A 24,770-nucleotide genomic window follows, 5' to 3' on the forward strand; every position below is an offset into this window, starting at 1 on the left:
TATTATTTTTAAATTATTTTAATATATTAATGTTAAAAATAATTTTTTTAAAATAAAAAAAATATTATTAATATATATATTTTAATTCAAAATTAATTAAAAAACAATTATAATCATATTGCCCAGCAAGCTAACTGCGCGTGGGAAACCATAGAAGTAAAACCGGGCTTGCCAGTAGCAAAATAACCTTAATAGCGTCGCGCTAACACTAGCTTTTTTTATTTTATTTTTTAGGGGGGCTGGGGGACTCTGTTTTGCTACATGTGTTGTCATTGAGGCGTCCTTCCTCCCTCCCGTCCCACGTCCTTCTTTCATGATCTCACTGGACAGCAATCTCTACAATTCTTAAAAAGTTTAATAAATAAATAAAATTTCCGTTATTTTAGATCTTTGTAATTAACTGTCCATGGAAATGGCTTCAAACGCACGAACTGTAGAGGAGATCTTCAAAGATTTCAGTGCTAGAAGAGCTGCTGTTGTGCGTGCTTTAACTTATGGTAATTAAAATTTAATTCTTAGTTCTTTCTCTTTTTTTTCGTTAAAAATTTTGAATCTTTTATGCTTATGATCATGGGTTTCTTTGTGTTTTCTTTTGTTGTTGTCAGATGTGGATGCTTTTTATGGACTCTGTGATCCAGGTAACGTGTAATGGAGGAGCTGTTTATTTGAATTATTGTGGATTTTTTTTCTTTTTTCTGGGTTCTATTTTAGGGTGAAATTGAGAGAATTTGTTTTTTTCTTGAGAAACCATGAGGGGAAACAAAGGAAAGTGGAGTGATTTGAAGTGATGCATGTGATCTCTGCTGTTGTATCTTTTAGGATAAGTGGTGAGTTTTTTTAAAAAAATTGTAGTAGTATATCAAAGTTTAGATCTTTCACAGTGGAAATTGAGTGCGTCGCTTTTTTGATTTCAATGTTCTGTTCACTCCGTAAGCAGAACATTGAAATTGAATACAGGAAGAAGAGAATTTGAAATGGCTAGAACTTGTAAATCGATAAGTTTTTATTAATGAAGAAACAAGCAATGTAAGATCTGCATTGCAGTTGATCCTCTGGTTTCTCAAGGCATCTGCCTTATGTTTTTGCTTTGTTTGCACTTAGTGATATAAATTTACTCTTATGTTTTTGGGTTAGACAAGGAGAATTTGTGTCTCTACGGACATCCAAGTGAGACATGGGAAGTAGCCCTGCCAGCAGAAGAAGTTCCACCAGAGCTCCCTGAACCTGCCCTTGGAATTAATTTTGCTAGAGATGGGATGAACAGAAAAGACTGGCTTTCTCTTGTCGCTGTGCACAGTGATTCATGGTTGCTTTCGGTGGCTTTCTATCTCGGTGCTCGTCTTAATCGGAATGAGAGGTAATGTACTGCATAATTGTGAGGACCATTTAGTGTTCTTATTACATCATAATGTTCTTTTGTTAATCATTTCTCCAATTCTGATGGGATTAAAATGTTGATGAAATTTGGAAAGTTAACGTTGAGAAAAGGTCCATCAGATTTGTTGGATGTCTAAAGTCATGGTACCACCATGTGCCACCAATCAATGTCCTAATCATCTTTGTAATTGCCTTCCAGTTGGTGAATTTAGAATCATGGTAGCTTGATTGAAAAAAATATTAGATATATTGCATCTGCTTGATGATATCCTTCTTTCTTAGCAGTTATTTGCTTCACAAAGGACAGTTTATTAATTTCTTATATTGATTTATTTATTTTTAAGTACCTTATTAAATATCGTTACTAAGGATTCCAGAAATCTTAAAAAATTCTCGACAGAAAGTTATGTCACAGATGTGTTTTCAATTGAATGCATGGCAGCATGCATTTGTAATATATTCTGCTTGGCAAATTGTGATTCGCTTGAATTGGTCAGGACTGCGTAGGCCACCACAGATAATATTAAAACTTTAATAGCTCAACTATCAATTTTGGCATTTAATGTTTGTCTTGCAGACCTGAGACTTGATTATTTGCCATTTGCTTAGTGGGATGTTTTGAGGTTTATTTATTTATTATTTGTATTATTTCAGTGTGATGTTATGTTGAGTTTGGCTTTTCTCCATAGAAACTGAAGTTCATTTTTATGGACAGGAAACGACTATTCAGCTTGATCAATGATCTGCCTACTGTCTTTGAAGTTGTAACAGAAAGGAAGCCTGTGAAAGAAAAGCCTAGTGTAGATAGTGGAAGCAAATCTCGAGGCAGCATAAAGGTGATTAATCGAAACATGATTTGGATCATCTCAATTTTCTGATAATCTCAAACGTAATTGATAGCTTTTCATTCTTAATTTTCTTTCGTTGCAACCAAAATATAAATCTGCTGTACAACTCTATTGTGCTTCACCGTAGTGACTGAGGATGCCATGAATTTTGGTATTCTGTTGTTATGGTGCTTAAGTGATGCATAGATGCATTGATTCAGTAACAAAAAGCAAGCCTAATTTCGAACTGTTTGATGCTTTTTAACTTGCCCTTAACTTTACTGGTTCCTCCTCTCTATAGAGATCAAGTGATGGACAAATGAAAAGCAACCCTAAGCTTATGGAGGATAGTTACGAGGATGAAGAAGATGACCACACTGAAACGCTATGTGGGAGCTGTGGTGGAAATTACAATGCTGATGAATTCTGGATTGGCTGCGATGTCTGCGAGAGGTGGTACCATGGAAAGTGTGTGAAGATAACACCCGCTAAGGCTGACAGTATTAAGCAATACAAGTGTCCATCTTGTATGAAGAGGAGCCGGTCATAGTTGGTGTCGTTGCAGTGGCTGACAAAGTAGTGTATTAACATTACCTCTTATGCAATGTGAAAGTTAAAATGCTTGTTTATAACAGATGCCCCCAACGGTTTAGTTGGCCTTCTTCCCAACTGAACCATTTGCTTAAATAGCAGGTTATGTAATCGGATCTCTTATTTTGTGTTAAATGCACGAATAACATTACACCAGAGATGACTTGCTTTGCAGGAGTCTACTTGTCTGCATGGTGATATAAACTTATTATGCTATCCCAATGGGTGGCAACCATATTTCCATTGCTGCCCTCATCTGTCTTTCGGGCCTCCCTGTGCATGATGTATGGCTGAGAGCCTGAGACCAGCTTATGGAAGTGTTGTCGCTTGACATGCTCTGCTATTGGTCCCATGACGAGTTGGAGCATCTTGAAAGGGCTTCGTCCATGGCCCTGCTCAGTAATAGGCTTGCTAGGATCCTAGAAGTCCTATATGGCACTGAACTGGGTCCAATCTGAACCTGAAAACAGTAGCCAGCCCAAGACTGGATTACAAAGTCTATTTGACTTCGCTTCACTGCCCAAAGCCCCATTTCGCAGCTGATAACTGAGGGTTAACTGAGGTCGGACAGCGCAGAAAAAACAACAGGGACAGACAGAACAGTTGCTTATCATGATCTGTACAGTTTTGGACTTTAAGAAAACCAATACCCGTGAATTTCCTTACCACAGTTGACGGAGAAGTTAAAACAATCTTTTGAGTTTGAAGTTATCCAAACTCCTATTCATTCAAGCTTGGTTTATCCCCGACAACTAGACATCATTAAGCATCTTCTTTAATCAAATTATATCTTAGTTCTCATCGACCCAATTATTTTCTTCCTGTCTACATCACAGTCTTTTTCTTGCTCTCTTGTTTTAATAACCCTCCTTGCAAGGGAGAAGACGTAGTCCATGCATTGTTGTTACTCATAAGCTGCCATTGACACTCTATAATCATCTGATTCCAACAATGGGTCGAAGTCGCTCCGACGGATCTAACAAAGAGAGATTGCGTTGGACACAAGAACTACATGATCGGTTCGAAGAGGCTGTTAATCAACTTGGTGGTCCTGATAGTATGTTCTTGGATCAATCCGTTTACATGCACTAATGATATTTGATCTACCACTGTTCAACACCACGAACCTTTTCTTTTGAAAGATTTCCATTGATCAAAACTAAATAGAAGCCAACCCTGCTAATTAAAGCTTGATCGAATTAATTAATTTCTTTTCATCAATACACTGCAACTCCAGTGATGATACTCTTGTTCATTGAGGTTTGTATGTTGTCTAGTTATCCTTACGATCACTCATGTTCATACTTGAAACGATTTGCAGGAGCAACACCGAAAGGTATCTTGAGGGCTATGGGCATCCCTGGATTGACTATCTACCATGTCAAGAGCCATTTGCAGGTAATTATTTATTTTCCCCTGTAGCTTGCCCTCCTGCATGGAACTATACAACCCTTTGAATTAACTTTCATGTCATCATGCTGGATTCTTACAATCGTCTCAGATTTTGGCTACAAGATGCATACCTGCACTGTTTTCTTGTGACAGTTTAAAGATTCAATACTGATTAAAATACAGTCATGATCATTAACACTTTGATCTAGTATTCCGTTTATTTAGCTTTCTGGAAAACATAAATATATTATTGAGTTTCTTTTTCCTCTAATAATATATTCCTTCATTTTTCACAAACTGCAATCTGTGTCCAAGTGGTAGTGCAACGTGTGATTAACATATCATAGCGCCCCTGTTAAACAGTTTATACTAATATTTTCTGATCCATCTTTATTGTTTTCAGAAATACAGAATCTCGAAGTTTATCCCAGAAACCAACAGTATGTGTGGAGTGCTTTCATTCTATTTTTATTGCCTATAAATTTGTAGTACTTGTATACTTCTGTTGTGTGTGTTAATTTCTTGGTATCTTCCAACAGGAGGCAAGTTTGAAAGGAGAAATATTTCAGAAATGTTACCGAATTTCAGTGCAACATCGTAAGCTAATTATTAATCAGTTGCACCTCCTTCAACTTGTTCATGAACTAATTGGATCTAAGTTTTGGTTGCATAATTTTTGCAGAGGTGCTCAACTAAATGAAGCGTTACTGATGCAAATGGAGGTCCATAGGCGACTGAGTGATCAACTTGTGGTAGCAACATAATTTTTCATGCAGATTTATCTACTAATGAACAAAACACGAAACCTTGTTTTGCTTTATTTATAAATAAACACCATGCATATGTTTGTTGATTTCCTATGTGGTTGGTTAATTTTTAAGGTTCAAAAGAGCTTGAAGCTTAAAATTGAAGCCCAAGGGAGATTCCTTGAGAGAATTGTGGAGGAAAATCAAAATGGAAATCCAAAACACACCAAGTCATTCTCTCCGGTATCACTGCCATCTCTCTGCGATTCAGAATCAAATGCTAAGGAATTTGAAACTGATTCGGAGGGTGAGAAAGTCGAAATACAGTCTGAAGAAGACTTTCAAGCTCTTAAGAGATTAAGGACCGAACACCATGTTTTGCCTTCACGGTATCAACTGGAACCTCTCAATCCAGATCCTTACAATCAAAACATGGTTCTTCAAAGAGATGCAAAATTTTCACTTCCATATCATGATGTCAACTTCCCATGGGACATTTTGGCCACCTGTTCATCACCTCTAGAGCCTAGTTTTTTCTAAGTTAAATATCACAACATGAATATTACTATGGTTGCATGGAATAAAAGGAGTGGAAGCACCATTGGTCACTGGAAATATTTAGATAATTTCACGTTTATTCAGGGAATTGGGGCGGATACCTGGCTTTGAGGACCATGAAGGCAACCAAAATATTTCTGGTGAAGGTATCTGTGTAGAATAGCATCATATATAGCATTAAGTTGATTTTATCCTGTGTGATTATGAAGGGTGATCTAGCTTGGCTATTTTTGTTTACCGTGTACAAATAAGAACATAGCATTTAGTGGATGCCTGGTTGATTATGGAACGCAGTCATTCTTTGCTCCTTTTTTTTTTTTTTTGTCTTGGTTTGTTGAGAGATTACATTTGTTTAGCACTCTGTGTTCTTACGTTATATTCATAGTCACGAATCCAGGTTGCAAGAAAATTTACCTCGTGTTGTGAAATATGCACTGCTAATTTTCTCCGGATTGTTTGCATTTTATCACTAGACGAAGGACTGGCTGTGCGAATGAAATTATTAAGGTTTCATAATTCATCAACTTGTCAGCCCCGAGTTGTTATACCCGGCTCTCCCAAGCTCAAGCCCGCGGAGTCTAATTACAAATTAGACGTGTTTATTCAGGTGATCTTGTTAATTCAAAATAATATTATTTAAAAAAAAACTTAAAACAAACGTTGTCCTATTTTTTTAGATTAAACTTAGTTTTAATGGAGTTAATTAAATTACGAAGTTGTCCTGCTGGGTTGATTATGTAATACCAGAGGTTAGGTCATTAACTCACGGGTTGATTCAGTGGACTGGGCTGAAACATTGATTGGGCCGCAGAGACCATTACAGCGGAAACATATGAAGAGAGTAAGAATATAATCCGGAAATCCCATTCATATATTGTTGTTAAGAAAAAAGATGGGAAATTAAATGCACTGAATTGGGCTTTAATACCTAGCCTGCTAAATAGACACTATGGGCTTTAATACACACACATCAGATGGACTCATAAATGGACTATTTAGAGAAACTTTGGTATTATGATTTTTTTTTTCAGTTACTAAAAAACTATTTGATTAAGCAAATGTTTTGGTATTATGATTTTTTTTTTCAGTTATTAAAAAACTATTTGATTAAGCTATTTTTTTTTTTTGCATTAGGTTTTACATGTTCTTAAAATACCTGTTTTTCATTTATGGAGATATATTTTTTATTTATTTTTCATGTAAAAATCCATTTCATAATAATTTTAATAAAATACATATTTTTAAAAATTTATTTTTAAAAAAACCACAAGTAAAGTTTTTTTTTTAACTTATTTTGTAAAAATTGTAACCATAAAAAATACAATGGCACCAAACAAACGATTAACATGAAACATCTCCTCTCGTGCAATTATGAGCGCTATTGAGTCTCAAGCTCTATAATTCTAGATTAGGTATGGAGCTGGTCAACAATATGTATAGTCAATTCATCAATTTATTGGTTAGATTATTGACTGGACTATTGGATATGAAGGTAAGATTTCTTATTGACAAAGATCTAAACTGTTATAAAAAAAAAAAAGTGGGGGAGTGATGGCTTTATAATTGTCTTCCTTTGATGAATTGATGGATGTACGGTCATGCCTACTTTTTCTAAATTACAAATTCGATGACATCAAAATAATTAAATCAAGACTTTGAAAGTTGATGCTCAAACAAAGGGTGTTTAGGTAAGATTAAAAAAATAAACAATTTTTTTATAAAAAAATTACACATACAATTAAATGCTAAACAATTTTTTTAAATACATATTTTTAAAAAATAAAAATATCTTGATATCCAAATCCATACTCAAGATCAAATGAATTTCTTGAAACAAGTTGTTTTGTATTAATTAAAAAAATATATAGTATTGTGGTAATAGTTGATTTTTATATAATATTTTTATTTGAAAATATATTAAAAAAATATTTTTTATTTTTAAAATTAATATATTAAAATGATATATAAAAAACTAAAAAATCAAAAATAATTTTAAATTAAAAGGTAATAATTTCTAATTCTTGGCCTGCCGACCACTACTTCTTGAAAGAGCAGCGTCAAAAAGCTAGGAAAGCAAGATTTTCCCTTCAAACTTCAAATAAACGTGTGCCTATTCATTTGTTACGACTTACATAATGCAACTTTGGAACAATTATTTACCAATTGACCACAATAATTAATCTCATACAAATGTGAACTACAAAACTTTGAATCAAGCATATCAATTATACTTTCTCCACTAAACAATGATGGTATCAACTACAAAATATTATTTAATTTTTATTTTTTTTATTGTATGGTGCATATTTGATTTGAAAAGTAAGTCACATGGCTTGGTATTACAGCAATATCGATGCACCAATTGTTACATTTAAGATGGCATCACTATCTAAAAATTATAACGATAGAAACTTATTGCCCACGAATAAATTGACTTCTTCTCAATTTCTAAGTATTCAAATAAATTCTTTTACTGCTCAGAAACATGAAAAAAGAGTAGCATCATGCCAAATTACAAGAAAAACTAGCTGGGTTAAGGGAAATAGGAAAAAACCATAGCATGTGGGAGGAACTTTGTAGATTATAATATTTTTTTTTCTCGAGGTATTTTTTATTTTAATTATTTATTTTTTTAATTTTATTTTTTTATATTGTATTGATTTGAGGATTGTGCATAAATAGCTTGTTGTGAGGTTTTTATAACATTAAGAAAAATCTTGATGTTATATTAATGCTTAATTTAATAAAATAAAATATAATTAATTTATGAGAGATGTTTATTTCATGTTTTCTAATGAAAAAAATCTTGAAAATTAGTTCTTTGAATCAAAAGAGGAGAATCACAATTTTTTAGTTACTTGTGATGATAAAAAAAACACCAGCATTGTTTTTTTTTTTTTTTTTAAAGTCATTTACCATTTAAATATAGAAAAGAGCTAGCACATGGGTCAAGCCTAGCAGGCCCATGTACTTGGCCTTTTTTTGTAATGTGCTAAGCGTGCTTATTAAAACAAACTAAATATTCCAATAAGATTATATAATTATTTTTATAATATTAGTCAATGCTTTATTTGTAAAGCTTTCATGATTGTTTTTTGTTTTTTAAATTTGATTTCAATGGCTTCTCTTTTCTGTACATCTTTATTTTTATTATTGCATAGCTTAATAAAAAATAAATTCTATAAAATAAAGTTATCAAATTTAATTAGATTAATGATTTCGATTATAGATTTAATTCAAGATATTAGCAATTCAATATTTTAAAAAAATTAAATAACATCATCTTAAATTTTTTAAAATTAAACTAGATTTTAACCAAGTTGTATTTGTATTTTTCAAATTAATCAGGTCACTTTAAAACAACCTTTATTAAATTTAATTTTAAAATCAAACAAGATAAAAAGATAAATCAAGATGTAACTTTCACATCAACAGAAGTGTAAAAACATTGTTAAAAATTTCATTTTCGCTTTAGTTAAAGTTAACACTTTTTTAATATTTTGTAAAAGTTAACACTTTTTTTAATATTTTGTAATGTATATGACTCACTATTTTTATTTTATTAAACACACAGCTCACAATTAATTTCTTTCTTGATACTGGAAAAAACATTAACAGTCCCTTCATTTTTATTTTTTCTCATTTAATTTTTTTCCAATCCATCATCCACGTGAAATGTGAGTCAACTATATAGTAAAATACTAATCAAAACGAAAGCCATTGATGGCAGTCCATAATATGTGATTTGTGCCCCTTTTTCTAACAACCACGTCCAGCTGAGAAAAGGACTCAGGAGTGAGTTCATGTCTTCAATCATTTCATTTTCGTGTGTGTTTGATAATATATGTTTTTGGCAAAACATGTTTAGATTGAAAGACATTAAAATTATTTACAAAAAATCAATTTAATATTTTTTAATTAAAAATTATTCTAAAAATCATTTTTAAATATATCATGAAATAGTCCTTAATGAAATTAAAGGATAGAAAAAAAGATGTGAAGTGTAAAATGGGAGTTTCAATGACACTGAGGAAGTAACCAAAAGGGGTGTAAAGTTTGTTGTACAATAGTGAACAATAAGTGGTAAGAATGGAGAAAGTATTGGTAATTACTCTGGTAAAATTATATCCTCTCCATTTTTAAAAGATCTTGAGCCTATTTGTATCTGTGTTATTTTTATTTTTATTTTTTTTCAAGGTCACTTTGGCGAGGATAACGTTATCGAATGATTCACTTTGTTTCGTGAAGTGACCATCGAAAGAGTTTAGACTTCACATGCCAACAAGAGAAGGGTTCCATCGTCACTCAAACAATGGGTTTTCGTTTCTTGAATTGTTACTGACAAATAGACAATAACGTAATTCCAACTTCTTGTACAGCATAGAAAAGGAACTCCACTATATGTGATTGAGATTTTAATTATCCTAAACAGACGTAGGCAACTTGGAAGGAAAAGTAAGTGGTAAAATGCAGCACCATGTGATTCAAATTGCCCTGGTCTTTTTGTTTCCTGCAACTTGCGAATGAAGTAATTGGGACCAAAGTCGTCGGACACTGTCATCAATTCAACATTCATTACATGGTCTAGGAGATTTTAGGGATTCAACTTGTTTCTTGCCGCAGGGACCCTTTGTCCTAATGTAAAGTCTGTATTCATCGAATGTCATCGGTGGGTAGAGGGCCGGCCGGTCGACGGTGACGAGTTCCTTGGACGGTTCAATGAGCAAGTCACTCTTGGGGTTATAGAAGAAGGCAAGAGACACTCTATCTTTATTAGAATTTACAATCACCCTGTGCTCCACGCTCTGGTAGATGCCATTGCTCAGTACCTGTGTACAAATCAATATTTTTTTTATCAGTACCAATATGAAAATAAAGTGAAGTTAACTAAGCAATATATATCCAAAATGGAAAAGAGCTATCTTAATTAGAGGTACCTGGATTTGATCCCCTATGTTTATAATAAAGGCGTTTGGTGCTGGCTTAACGGTGACCCAACTGTCATTTCTGCGGACTTGCAGTCCAGCCACGTTTTCATCAGGCAGGAGAATGGTCATTCCACCAGGGTCGGAGTGCGGCGAGAGGCCTAGTGTGAGGTCTGGCTGTGGACACCTTGGATAGTAATTCACCCTTAAACATGCACCAACATTTTCCTCTCCGCCGAAAGCATCAAGGAGGAAGTCCTCTTCCAGGCCAAGGTTCATAGAGAATGCCTTCATCAGCTTTCCACCAAGTTTAACCACCTCGCGGCCGTACTCAGCTACCAATTCCCTGCAATAAAGGTTGTAAGATAGTTAATCTACGCTGTTAAATTAATTAGAACCATCACATCTGTGATTTATCTTTTCTGCAAGACTTCCTGAAATATTTGCAGTATCAGAGATTAATCAAACTCCATCTCTCCCTTGCCCTTTTCATGCCTTTCCTTTTTCTTCTTTTTTCAATAGAGAGCCTTTACCCACCAGCAATGAAAAGGGAATTATCAGCTGGAATCTGTAGGTAAAATTGCCTCAAACATATAACCAAATTCTATAAAATAAAGGCGCCCATCCAACATATATTCTTGGACGGTCAACTAGGTAATTATATATTCATCATATTGTATCCTCGTGTAAAAGATGGTACTATTGGCTGTACTTGTAAAGCAATTCTATGATAAAGATCCAGCTGCCAAACCTCCTTTTCTTCTACAGTTCTGCAACTAATTGGATACATTTTACCGTGCCAACTTTGGTAGACGACTAATCAGTAGGAAATTAGCAAGAAAGACAATTTCCAATGGCCATTTGAAGAAAATAAGAAAGTTCAATGTTAATTAAATGGAAGAAAAGTACTCGTATATAGTATAACAGACAAAGGAGAAGCAGTCAAAGATACGAAGGAATACTATAACATAGGGCTGCTAAGAGAATTGAAGATGCATGCATACCTGCAAGCAGCTGGGGTTGCAGGCCACTTGTTTTGGTTTCTGAGAGAAACAGGCATGTAATGAAGGAAGAAATAATCACTCCAATCAAGACTTGCTCCTTTCTCCACGCCCAACCGGCTACCATACCCCTCATATGTAGCAGGACTGTTAGCATACTCTTGCTTCACTTCTACTGGCAGGTTAAAGAACTCGCGCCAAATCTCACGAACCCCCTTCATCAGTTCGTGGCTCACACCATGGTTCACTACTTGAAAGAAGCCCCATTCACTACAGGCTCTGTAGATACAACGGAGGGCCTCTTCGCGGAGGCGTTGGTCGTTAGAGAAAACGTTTTGGAAATCAATAAGAGGAATGTTGACCTCCTGAGGTAGTAAGAAATCACTGTTTGATAACGGTCTGTGAGAAGGTGGCTTAACATAACGCTCTGGGATTGCCTGGATACCACTTGCGGCTAAAGATTGGACTCGAACCACAGGTTCTGGCCAACTCTGCAAGCAGTTCATCGTTTTCTTTTTTTCTTTTTTGGGTAAGGAGAGGATGAGAGAGGTAAAAAGATGGGAATTTTATTTCTAGTGTTAGTCCTGCTGGTGTTCGTAGTGGGTGGAGGTGACGCTAATTAATTTGATTGATGTATATCAATAAAAAGAACGTGTAAATTATGGGGATATGAGAGACAAATTGTGAGATAGAAGATGTTGTGTGGTTGTAGTCTGTGAAGAGAGAAGTGGGATTTCTTAGAGGTATTTATAGAAACTGGAGTGGAGTAATTTCGGCGCCGTGATGGATTTGATTTGCTCATTGCCATATTATATAGTTTCAATCAATTTCAGCCACTCTTACATATTAATATTGTGGGGGGTATATAGACAAATTGGGTTTGAGCTCAAGAAAAATGATAACACGAAAGAATTTCTTAATTGCAAGGCAGGCTTAATTATGTGTTAATGCCATGGTCTAAAGAACATGTAATGCAGACATATAGATTAATCAGCAATAAGTGGGTTTTGTGCTCGGCATGAAAAAGTTAATTTTGACTAAATAGAGACAATTCAAAAGAGGTTTTCTATCCACGTGTCTTGTGAGGGCTATATTGTTAGTGGCAGCTGATCTTCCTGGCTTCTTGTCATCTAGCATCAGCAAAGTAGCCTTGATAGCACTAGTTAGCTACCGTATTCACCATAGACTGACCTTGTTGCCATTGCCATATGGCCTAAGTTGTTGTGTTGCGGCGGGCAAGCTAATCCACAAAGAATAAGGATTAGTGGGGATTCAGATTCTCCCAAAACTTTCATGTATTGTGTTCTCATACTAGAAGAAGATAGAGATGAGTTAATTTTATCCAAAAATGGGAAAAAAGGCAGCTCGCTAAGTGATAGCAAGGCCATGTTAGCAGGACATGCACCGATTAGTTTCAGATCCTTGTCTCTAGGAAACAGTCAAGTGCCCGACTAATCTCTTTGGGGGGCGGCATTAACAGCTTTTTTGGTATTTTATGTAAAGGACAGGCTAAATGAACAGAGACATTAAAGCTTATGGCAACTTAAGTGTCGGAACTCATTTCTTTATTTAGTTTTGGTCTGGATAGTTGATCCTCTGAGTGTTTAGTTTGATTAGTTAATAAAAGTGGTCTTGTCATGATACATTTAACAGCATCAAGCTACTCCTCCTATCGACAACCTCTCGATGGAAGCCAAAAAAAATGAAGAAGAAGAAGAAGAAGAAGCAGCAGCCTCGTTTGTTGTTTCCATGGTTATCATAATAACCAGAATTATAAGGGATTCTTCGCTAACACAAATAAATAAATATGGTACAAACTGTATAACTTTAGGTTTTTCGGAGAGATCCTATTGCTTGTTTTTTGTTTGGTAAGCTAATGTATATTATATTTGAAAATAATATAAATTGTATTTAAAATTTAATTTATTAGGATAAAATAGTTTTTTAATATGATATTAAAACTTTGATGATGAAGTGGTCATTGGTTCAAATCTTATAATTTTTATTTATTTGATAAAAATTAAATATAAAATAATATAAATTTATGTAAATTTCAAGCTTAAAAAACTTTTATCTGAGAGGGTAAATTTATGTAAATTTCAAGCTTAAAAAGCTTTTATCTGAGAGGGTGTATTAGAGAATAATATAAATTATATATTAAAAATCTTAACTAATAGTTTAAATTATTAAAGTTATTGAATTGAAATGATTATTTAATATATTAATATATATAACAATTGTTAGTTATTACTAATTAAAAATAAATAAACTTAATATCTATAGTGAAAAAAATTAATTCGATAATATTTACAATAAATTTACTTTAACACCTCTTACTTCTTGTGAAGAACTTAACCCATGATCTCTTGACAAAGTACCAATGACTCGAAGGAATCCATTGTTATATATTTTATTTTTATTTTTTTGTAATATTTATCATGGATATTGATTAAAAAATTTAATTAAAAAAATTGAATAAGTTATAATAATACCTTTTAAAAAATTATGAAATTACATGAAATCTTGTTTAAAAAAACGTTACAATAGAGAAACCTCATTTTATAACCAAATTAAATGCCTTTACTTACTATTAAGAAAAATGTTGAATTAAATGCTTGGAATATTAGCGAAAGGATAGAGAAAAAAAAAAGGAACATGATTATTGTTTAATTTAGTAGATGAAACAATTTTAAACATTTAAGTTATCTTTTCTAGATCAATCAATATTTACAGAATTTTCTTTTTGAAATGAGAGGTGTAATTTGAACACAATGGTTTAATCACCATTATTTTCAACAAAAAATAAAATCAAATTATATTTTTTCTTTAATGAAAAAAATATTGTCTAAGTAAAGAAAGGACTTTTATTCTTTGTACTTAAGATTTTTTTTTTTAAAAAAAAATGAGTATTAGTCCTATTTATAATGTTAGGATATTACCAATAAAGAATATTTAATCTAACTCTTTTTAAAAAAAAATTATTAAAAAAATGAAATTTTTTGTTCGTTTAATATCATAATTAAAATTAAAACGTTTCTAGATTCCTCTACACATTTTAATTTTAACAAGGAAATAAGAGAAGAAAAAAAAAACCAAATCAGGACCACACTTGCATGAACAAACTCGCACACATGCTATGTATCATGGTTAGCTCTGTAATGAGGAATCGAAACACACCTTGGCCAGCATTTTTTGACAATGACGAGGTGCTGAATAAATAGACGAGGCACCTTGTGCGGCTGCATATGAACTGTACGTGTTTGTAATTTTTGTGTTTTTTGTGTTTTTTTTATCTATTGAATGATCAAAATAACCCCTCTTAAATCCAAGATAAAAAAATAAATATGGAAAGCTAAAAATACCCACAAGAATATCTAATAATAACAAAAAAAAATAATTATCTAGGTGGTAGCCAAGTGGTAAAGACTTGGAATTAAGGGGTTTGCTCTCTCTGTGATCTCAGGTTCGAGTCCTTGGTTACTCATATGATGGCCACTGGAGACTTACATGGTCGTTAACTTCAGGGCCCGTGGGATTAGTCGTGATGCGCGCAAACTGGTCCGGACACCCACGTTAATCTAAAAAAAAAAATAGCAAAACAAAAAGTGCAAAAAAAAAAAAAAAACCTAAAGCAAAGGTTTAAAAAATTGAAGTCTAAGGTTAATTGAGTAATTACACCATGCAGAAATTGAAAAATCTCATTAAACCCGCATTTCTTTTTTTATTATTATTATTCAAGGGCAATGTAGTGTTTTCAAGTCCAAGAAATTTATAAAAAACCACTTACACCCTCCAACAATTACAAATTGACATTTATATCCTGTAAAATAACCATTTTACACCTTGGTTTTTGAGGCACCAATAGAAGTGCTTTTTCCAAGGGCAAAATGGAAAAAATATCCTGAATTCCCACAACCTTTTCCCCCCACAAGGTTTTAGAGTTGAGAGGGACTATTATGCATGATGAAGGTGTGGTCTACATTGAAAACAACAACCTCTCTACATGGTCTCCAACTTGAATTATGATTGCCTAAGAAAAAAAAGTGCCATACCTTTACTGAATGATACATCAACCTCCACTCCGGAGGCAGTAATGGCCTCCAAGTTGTACTATGATTGCTTAAGAAAAATGAAATACCACCGTCCACTTATAACAATTCAGGTGTTGACATGAGTTTTAATTGCCTGGATTTTTATTTTTCTTGGCCTTGTACTTGTCACGATTTTCATGAGTGTATTTAAAAATAAACTCCATCACATAAAGAGAAGTCCCATCCTCACAGTCCTATGATGGATGAATTATAGCGATAAAAATTTATTTGGGAATATAGTTTTTTAAAAATTTTAATTAAAAATTATATTTTTATATTTTCAAATTATTTTAATATACTAATATTAAAAATATTTTTTAAAAATAAAAAATATTATTTTAAAATATTTTAAACCATAACTAACCTAGAGTCTTGAAAAGTCTTTTCTATATATATATATATATATATATATATGATTTTTTAATTATCTCATAGCTTTTCTTATTAAATGGAAAAAAATACATTGGACCTTTTTTTTCTTTGTATTTTAAAAATTTATATTTTATATCTCATAATTTATAAATGTTAAAACACTTTATATCCCAAAAAAAAAGAGAAAAGAATTGTCAACAAAAACTTTGGAATTATTTATAAAATTGCCGTTTTATTTTAATAAAAAGCGAAAAAATCCAAGCTATATTAAAATAATAAAATTGTCTTTCTCCTTCCCTTTACTAAGCATGAAATCTTAACCACCAGATTCCACCATACTTGTCAGAATCTAGCCACCCAAACTCAACTAAAGCTTGGATTATCAACATCGATTTTTAGATCTATCTACTTGTTAATCATAAAAATCTGAACAAAAACAACTACAAATTTACCTAATTTTGTATCCATCTTCTCTCAAGAACCTCCAACTTCACCACCGCAATAACCCACTCTTCCAACTCACTCTCAGCGTGCGGCTCTGACGCCTGAAGAACCCAAGTCCAAAAACAGGAGCAACCTTAAGCATCTTGAGCATACCGCATTAACCCACTCTTTCATGCTAGTTGTGATATCTGAGAATGTGGAAATTCTTTTCACGGCAATATCGGTAGTATAATGCAGTTGAATCCAACGCAGCAACAATCTATAAACTGATTGTGGTACACTTGTTCTTGATGGTGACAACAACAGCATTGGCATCCTTAGGCACAACATAATCATGACACATTAGATGGCCAGTCATGCATTTTCTATGGCGATTATAACACCCGATCATCACTTAAATTAGAGAGTAGTCAACAACTGATAGGCTATCTTAGCAGAGATGAAGGGTGGTGCATAAAAGCAACAAATGGGTTTTGTTGTGCAAAGTCCCAAGTTGGTCCGGGACATAGTAACGCATCCATGATCTATCCGCACTCAGAGCACCATCACGTCAAACCTTAGAAGAGGAAATGACCTGAAACTCACAGAATTAATTACAGAACCAGTGTGGATGCAAATAATCTTTACTATTTTGACCACCATTTAAATTAATGACTAGATTAACTTATTTAATCCATAAACTCAGTGAACTACCCAACCCAAGTCATGCCATAAAAGCACTTGAGTAGAAGTATAATTATATATATCGGTGAGACAATCCCGTTAACGATGTTTTCGTCCTGAATTTAAAGGCTTGGAAACCTGAAGCTAACAATTCTGTGGTTGGAAGGCCATATTATCTAGTTTCGCAGCAATTTCAGGGCATTAAGCAAGGGTTTTATAATGGGGTTTCAGTGCCAAATTCTCAAGTTTCTCAATAATTTCTATGAACCCATCAGATAACAGCTTAGTTCCAGCTTAAACAGACAGATTCTTCTGAGTAATCAAAATCCCAGAATTCATCCCGGGAACAACCATCTTTTGCAACCAAGAGAGTTGGAAACATAGTGTGAAATTGGGACTTGTTGACTCATCAATGAGAAGGGAGGTGTGATCGGGATACCAAGAGAACTAATTCAAACAATGCTTCTGGATTTTCTTCACTTCTATGTAGAGAGAGAAGGCGATGGAGGGAGAGAGAAATGATGCACCCACTGAGAGTGACTGTGCTGTTGCTTCTTTCAATTTAAAATATATTATAAATTAAGATTGAGATGTTATTACATAGGATTTAAAATTTTTGTTTGACTGAGTCAATAAAATATAATTTTTTAAAATCATGAAGATAAATTAAAATATAATGATAAAATTATAGGGGTAATAATAATTTTATTTTTAAACTTCTAATATATATCACCACCACCTAAAATGAATATATAACAATCAGAATTACTTAAACCTAACTTTGGATATATATATATATATATATAGAGAGTTTATTTTTAAAAGGTTTTTAATTCAAAAATATATTAAAATAATGTTTATTATTATTTTTTAAAACTTACTTTTTATATCAGCATATTAAAATAATATAAAAATATTAAAAAAAGTAATTTAAAAAAATCAATTTTTCATCAAAAACAGGTTGAATCATAACAATAAATAGATACTAATTTTGCTATGTAATAATTACATAAGCTACAATAAGTTTAGTACAAATAGTCATATAACAGAAGTTAATAATCAAATTGGAATATCTTCTTCTTCTTTTTTAATCACATCATCATCTTTCTTGACTAGAAACAAATGGATATTATAATCAGAAGGAGTAGTTACTTGGTTTAAGATGCCTTTGAGTGATTCTTGCTGGACATATTAGAAGAGTTGGATACTTGAGAGTTCTCGGACTTGATCTAATATGCTAGAACTCTAGGACAATATGGATTGAAATCCTAATTTAATTGTTGAGATTGCTTGATTTAAATGAATTCCGGACTAAATTGAATCAATTAGATTAAATTATTGGACTAAATGGGACTAAAATAAATAAATTGGAGAAAGTTGGACTAAAATATGAATTCAGTGGGCTGGTTTGAATTAATTCAATTCAATTGGGTTGAAATGAAATTAATTGGACTGAATTGATTGGAATGACACATATGGGATTGAAACGAAGTTATATAAATAGTCAATCGGTCCTTGGAATATTTCATCCTTTGCATGACAATCCTTGTTTCTCAAATTCCAGCAATTTCAACTAAATTTGTCCTCAATCTCCTAAATCAATTTAGATCTTCGGATCTAATCACTTATTACAAATTCATCATCGGTTTATAAAATTGTGCAATTTTAACTTAACTAACTTTCAATTTTGATTTTTTTTTCAATTAAGCCTTCAATTAATTTTCAACCTTGGCTATTTGTTTCAAACTCTCCTTTTAACATTCAATTCTTTTCTATCTTAGTCAAATTAAACTAATTTAAGATATTTTTTTAATTATTTCTTTGATTTAAACTCAATTATGACCCAAATCATTCCAACTCAATTATTATCCACGACGCTCGATCATCGCTCCGATTTCAGCCAATTAATCGTTACTCATCTTGTTCATACTCTCACACCTTGGCTTGATGGGCGTCATATTGGTCACCTATCATAGTGGTGGGAGTGTCAATCTTTATCGAGATCTTTTTCAGGATGAAATGGCAACTTTGAGAAAGTTGAGGCAGACCACCTTGGAAGATTCAAAATTGAAAATGATTGTTAAGATCTAAGGAACTCCTTTGAACAGAATTCTCAAAATGCTCTATTGGTTATCCTTTAAATTCGTTGGTGCTGGTGTAATTAAATTTTATATAAGAAATATTATTTATATATTCTTTATTACACGATGATGTAGCTAGATCATGCATGGGCATCTTGATTTCTCAAAGGAGGTTCAAGTTTTATGTGGTTGTAGATTATATATTAACCTGTGTAGTATACCTCAATGATTTTTAATTTATTAAAGAAAAATTGAACATTTTAGTGCTCAAATAGATTTTGAAAGCTCACTTCCATTTCCGTGCTATAAATTCATTACTGATTTTGTTAATTTATGACACAAAATACATAAACTTCTCTAAAAACGAAAAAAATATTAAAAAACTGATATTTTATTTAAAATATTTTTTTTATATAAGCTATAAGTCATTGGCATGCTGTGCTTCGCCAATCAATAATCATTAACAGGAGGATCACAATCAAAACAAATTTTATTGAGTGAAGCAAATATAAGTTAAGAATTTTCAGCTGAACATGAAATCCCATAATCTTTAGCTTGCCAAATTATCTCAAAGTAGTCGATTTTAGGCATGATGCCACAATCCATGCACAGATACTAAGCAGTGTTATTGAAAGAGTGCCTGGGACGCAATTTGATGCACAGTACTGCCCATAGAAAAAGAAATCAGCTAAACCTCAGGCTAACTTTGTCAAGATATAACCGTTAATTTTAAAATTTACAAAATTAATTGAAATATATAAAATAATAATAATAATAATAATAAAATCAGCTAACAAGCCGACATATAAACATTGAAACCACAGTGCCATTATTGAGTGGCTAACAATGGTTGTCACGACATAAGAACAGTCAAGAAAGCCGACACAGAAACATGCTATGTATTTGTATTAGTTGAATGGTTTAAATCACGACAACTTTTCCGGTGATATAAGTTTTTTGGTTTTTCAGGTTGAATATGTGTTTTAAAGTTTTTTTTTAATTTCTTGAAAAGCATTAAATTAATCTTTTAAGCATCTTTTGGTGATTTAAATATATTGATGTTAAAAATAAAAATATAATGTAAAAAAATTATTTTAATATATTTTTAATTAAAAAATATTTAACATTATATAATCAAAGACAAAACTTATTACCATCGACTAATTTGGAAGCTTGATAATTTAAAATTTAATATTAATCTAGTTTAAAATTAAACAAAATGAAAGTTGCACGAGCATGGGTTAATCTAATTAATATAATATAATTTGATTTAAATTAGGTCAAAAGAACTATTAATTTGTTTATTAAAAAATAAAATAAAATAATGTCACTCCAACTATTTAATAAAAAAAATTAATTTGACTCCAAGATTACCCTACTGAATCCTTTATCTAATAATTATGAGTCATTAAAAGAAAAAAAAAATGCAATAATATCATCATTCATTGACTGATGATTTACTAAAAGATATAAAAAAAAATGTTTTGTGCATCAATTATGAAAGGGAAGATAATATTTTTACTAGTTTATACATCATTTAAAATGCCCATTCAAGATCCCGGTGCAAAAAAGTGTTAAATTAATCAAAATCGGATATATTAAAAAAAAAAGTAATATAGAAAAGTGATGGCAAGTCATAAGGAATGATAAACAAAGAGAATGGAGTACGAGGGAGATCAGTTTTAGGTGGTAAAAGTCCATCACTGAGAGCGTGGCCGACATGATTGGATCATTGGAGCATTACCGAACTTTAATTTTTGAACCCTTTTACATCACGTGGCCAACGTTGGCAAAAATTCATGACCACAAGGTACACGTGAATCGACATGAAGAATTACTTTTGGTTTGGAAACTTTAATTTTAATTTTCAATTTCCACTGCAGCTAAGCTAGTCACCATTGTTATTGACACTGCATAAGTTAATTTATATATATTTTGATTAATTTTATAAATTTTAAAATTAATAATTATTTAAATTTTTAGTGGCCTTAAAAATTATAAAATTTAAATTAATAATATCTAAAGAGTAAATTTGAAACTGATCAATTGAACTACACCTCTAAAATTTAAATTAATAATATCTAAAGAGCAAATTTGAAACTGATCAATTGAATTACTCAAAATTATATATAAATTTAATATAGTTGAATGATGACTAATTTTTTAAAGATTGTTAGATACTTCAATAAATTTAATAATTTTTTTTATAAAAGAATCATATTAATTGTCCATGTGTTTTACCTTGATTTCATAAATTAACATTGTTATAAGACTTTACATCAAGATTAATCTAGTTTAAGATCTAGATTATAAATTATAAAATTAAAATGAATTAATTTAGTTAATTTTAAAAAAATTTATAAGTTCAAAATGATATTATTCTGGTTAAAAAATATTTTAAGTTTTTATATTGATCTAATCATTCCTAAGATTCAATCAATAAATCATTAAGATAATTTATCAAGAAAAATCAAATTTTAACATGGCAATTAAGAAAAAGTTTTGTTTGAAACTTTTGTCCATTCACACTTGAACTAGATTGCATTAAATTGAAATATTTAAAAGAATAATATTAATTATTTTTAAAAAAATTAAGAAATAAAAAAAATTTAAAAATAAAATTTTAAATTTTTTGAGGAATAAAAAATAAAAAGTTCTTTAAAATAATTTTTTTCAGAAATTCTCAAAAACTAAAATATATAAAAAATTTCAATAAATAAGAAAATAATAATAATGTTTTTAAATAAATCAACTTATAAAAATATTTAAGATACAAAGAAATCTAAAACCGTAATAAACACATGATTTTATAAATTCTCTTCTAATAAGATAATTAAAAATTTTCAAGCAATAGGAATTCAGTATTTTTTTAAAAACAATTCTCAATATAATTTTGAAAAATTTATTTCTTAACAAATCATGCACCGCTTTATAAGCAGCTAAATTTAGATAAAAATAAAATAAGTACCTCTTCAGTGTTTTCTCTAATTTATCATTAGCTAAATTTTCTCAATTAAAACTAAGTTTGAGTCCATAATTAATTATGAAATTCTCAAATATTAAATATGAAAACTTGGGAAATATTTTCTACTCAAACCATTAAAAATATTTTTATACCCATAAAACTTGAGATTAATTTTTTGAGATTAATTTCATACACACACACAAAATCGTAAATGTATTAATTAAAAATGTTAAGTGAGAGTTTGATAAAACCTACTCCACAAAATCTTCATTATGGGGCTCTGCTTAGCCACTAATCAGACACACACAAACAAATATCAATCTATTTCTTTTCTTCGTGACCTCGACAAAAACAACACGATGGTTGTTCTTCACAAATAATGTTTTGAAAAAATGACGAAACCAGACCACTCAATGACTTGCAAGTTAGAATAGACTCCTTGCGGGATTAGGTCGCGCATTAATTTTCATAACTATGCGCTGAACACCTTCATGGATGTGGTTAATTCGTTGCTTCTTTCAGAGAGAAATGATTTGAATCGGAACCCTAATAAATATTATAAGATATTTATTCTCGATAAATCAATATTCTGTAGTCTTCTGATTTTATTTTCGAGGGACCATGCACTCCTCCTTCACCTATATAGTGCAGCAGTGGGGTTGGTGGTCCAACGAGATTCTCTTTAATTCGCACTATATTTGGCCATCATCCCACGCCTAGCATGTGGCGGAGGGATGGAGTAAAACTGAAGAGCACCGATTGGAATATGGGGTCGTATGTTGTTACACAGCTGAAGACTCCGACAGACAGTCAGAGGAATATCCGACTATTTGAATGGTAACCTAGCTAGCTGTATTCTTTACAGATTTGGGACTTGTATAATTGCAGATAACAACATTAAAATCAACGAAAATAATAAGCTATTTTCTCTGACTTTGTAAATTAAGGTATTTTCCAGCTTTGGATACCGATCATGTGGCTGGAAACCCAGAGCCTTGTCCATGTCCGTACACTGTTTGCCCTGTTTTATCTTCAACCTTTCAATGTACGTTCTTTTTTTCGGCCTAGCACATGAAACAACGTCTATATGACATCCAGTCATTCATAAAATATTTTCACTTTCATTATGTTTACTGGTCGATACCGCGACCAATCAAAACATTGTTTTTTACAATCAAAAGCAGGAGATTTTCTATCAGATGAATTACTTGAACATAAAGCTAAAACTGACAGTAAAATTCACAATGTGGAGAATACTAGCAGAGCCACCCTAAAATAGCAGGCCATGCCCTTCTTCCCAGATAAGTCATGATGAAGTATTTTTATACTCCACAGGTAAAAGGGATCCAACTCTCTGCTGGAAAGACTGCGGAATCAGAGAAGAAAAGGAATGGGATTGATAAATGGTAGAGTTGCATTCCAATACCATAAACGTTTTTTTTATTATTCTTTTTAATTAGATTAATTACAAAACAGAATAAAGAGGCCCTATACAACAATAACTAAATTAATGAAATCTAGGAGCACATAAACTTCTATAATTTAGGAAAAACCAAGAGAACATGGAGCCATAAAAGCTAACAAGAACTGATATGGAGAATTGCAAATATACTTGTTTGGGAGTATGGTTGTGAGTAATTTTTATACTTAAATGCATTAAAATAATATGTTTTTATTTTTTTAATTTTTTTTAAGATCAGCGCATCAAAATATACAAAAAAATTTATTTTTACAAAAAAAAATGGGAATGCGGTTTGTACCACACTAATTTTTATACTTAAATGCATTAAAATAGTATGTTTTTATTTTTTAAAATTTTTTTAAGATTAGCGCATCAAAATATACAAAAAAAATTATTTTTACAAAAAAAATGGGAATGCGGTTTGTACCACGCTCCCAAACCGACAATAATTTTTAATTTTCAAAAACTCTTTGAATTGCTAAACTGTAATACGCAAAAACTCCTTCATTTGCTTAAATTTCTCAACTTGACCAGCTTTTGTGAGAACATCTACAAGTTGATCATTTGTATTGATAAACTCTAATTGTATCTTCTTTTTATTCACCATATCTCTGATGAAATGATGCCTTAACTCTATATGTTTTGATGCCTTAACTTTATATATTTTGATCTTGCATGAAAAACTGAATTTCTTAACTCACTAAATTGAAAAACTGGTTTCTTGATCATTGCAATTGATGACATATTATCACATAATATAACAGTAGGATCAAGGTCATTTTGATGCAAATCAGAAAGAATTCTCCTTATCTATACTAACCGACAAACAATTTCATTTGTAGCAATATATTTTATCTTTGTATAAGACAAGGCTATAAAATTCTACTTCATTGAACATCATGATATTATATTTGTTCCTATACAGAACACATATCTATATGCACTCTTCCTATTATTACAATTTCCAACCCAATCACTATCAGAATACCAATCAACCTGTTATCATCTTGTTTCTTGTATAGGATACATAATCCTTGGTTCCTTGAAGATATTACAAGATTCTTTTTTGCTGTTGCAAGATAAAGTTTGTTGGGATTCTCTATAAATCTGGAGATAATACTAACTAAGAAGAGTATATCAAATCTTGAATTTGTGATGTAGATTAAAGATCCAATGAGACTTTTAAAAATCTTTGAATCCACTTATCGCACCACCATTTTGTTGTAATTTCTCATTTGATACCATTGGAGATGCTACTAGTTTATATTCTGATAT

General features: G+C 31.6%; 3 protein-coding genes across 3 annotated transcripts; 2 read left to right on the plus strand and 1 right to left on the minus strand.

Moving 5' to 3' along the window:
• The first annotated feature begins 219 nt into the window (after positions 1-219).
• On the plus strand, positions 220-2,953 carry LOC105112536 (PHD finger protein ALFIN-LIKE 1-like). The gene is made up of 5 exons (XM_011008260.1): positions 220-497; positions 606-638; positions 1,135-1,357; positions 2,093-2,213; positions 2,506-2,953. Exons 1-5 carry the CDS (start codon positions 407-409, stop codon positions 2,752-2,754), a joined length of 717 nt encoding a protein of 238 aa, XP_011006562.1. The 5' UTR covers positions 220-406; the 3' UTR covers positions 2,755-2,953.
• A 94-nt stretch (positions 2,954-3,047) lies between these two features.
• LOC105112537 (protein PHR1-LIKE 1-like) lies at positions 3,048-5,799 on the plus strand. Its single transcript, XM_011008261.1, has 6 exons — positions 3,048-3,852; positions 4,117-4,193; positions 4,591-4,627; positions 4,727-4,784; positions 4,870-4,939; positions 5,069-5,799. Exons 1-6 carry the CDS (start codon positions 3,747-3,749, stop codon positions 5,471-5,473), a joined length of 753 nt encoding a protein of 250 aa, XP_011006563.1. The 5' UTR covers positions 3,048-3,746; the 3' UTR covers positions 5,474-5,799.
• Positions 5,800-9,792: 3,993 nt separating this feature from the next.
• Positions 9,793-12,131, minus strand: LOC105112538 (leucoanthocyanidin dioxygenase-like). Its single transcript, XM_011008262.1, has 3 exons — positions 11,421-12,131; positions 10,429-10,762; positions 9,793-10,320 (listed from the first exon to the last, which is right to left on the minus strand). The coding sequence occupies exons 1-3, from the start codon at positions 11,921-11,923 to the stop codon at positions 10,057-10,059; spliced, it is 1,101 nt and encodes a 366-aa protein (XP_011006564.1). The 5' UTR covers positions 11,924-12,131; the 3' UTR covers positions 9,793-10,056.
• Positions 12,132-24,770: the final 12,639 nt, after the last annotated feature.

Source organism: Populus euphratica, unplaced genomic scaffold, assembly GCF_000495115.2.
Source record: "Populus euphratica unplaced genomic scaffold, PopEup_1.0 scaffold348.1, whole genome shotgun sequence".
Taxonomy (NCBI): domain Eukaryota; kingdom Viridiplantae; phylum Streptophyta; class Magnoliopsida; order Malpighiales; family Salicaceae; genus Populus; species Populus euphratica.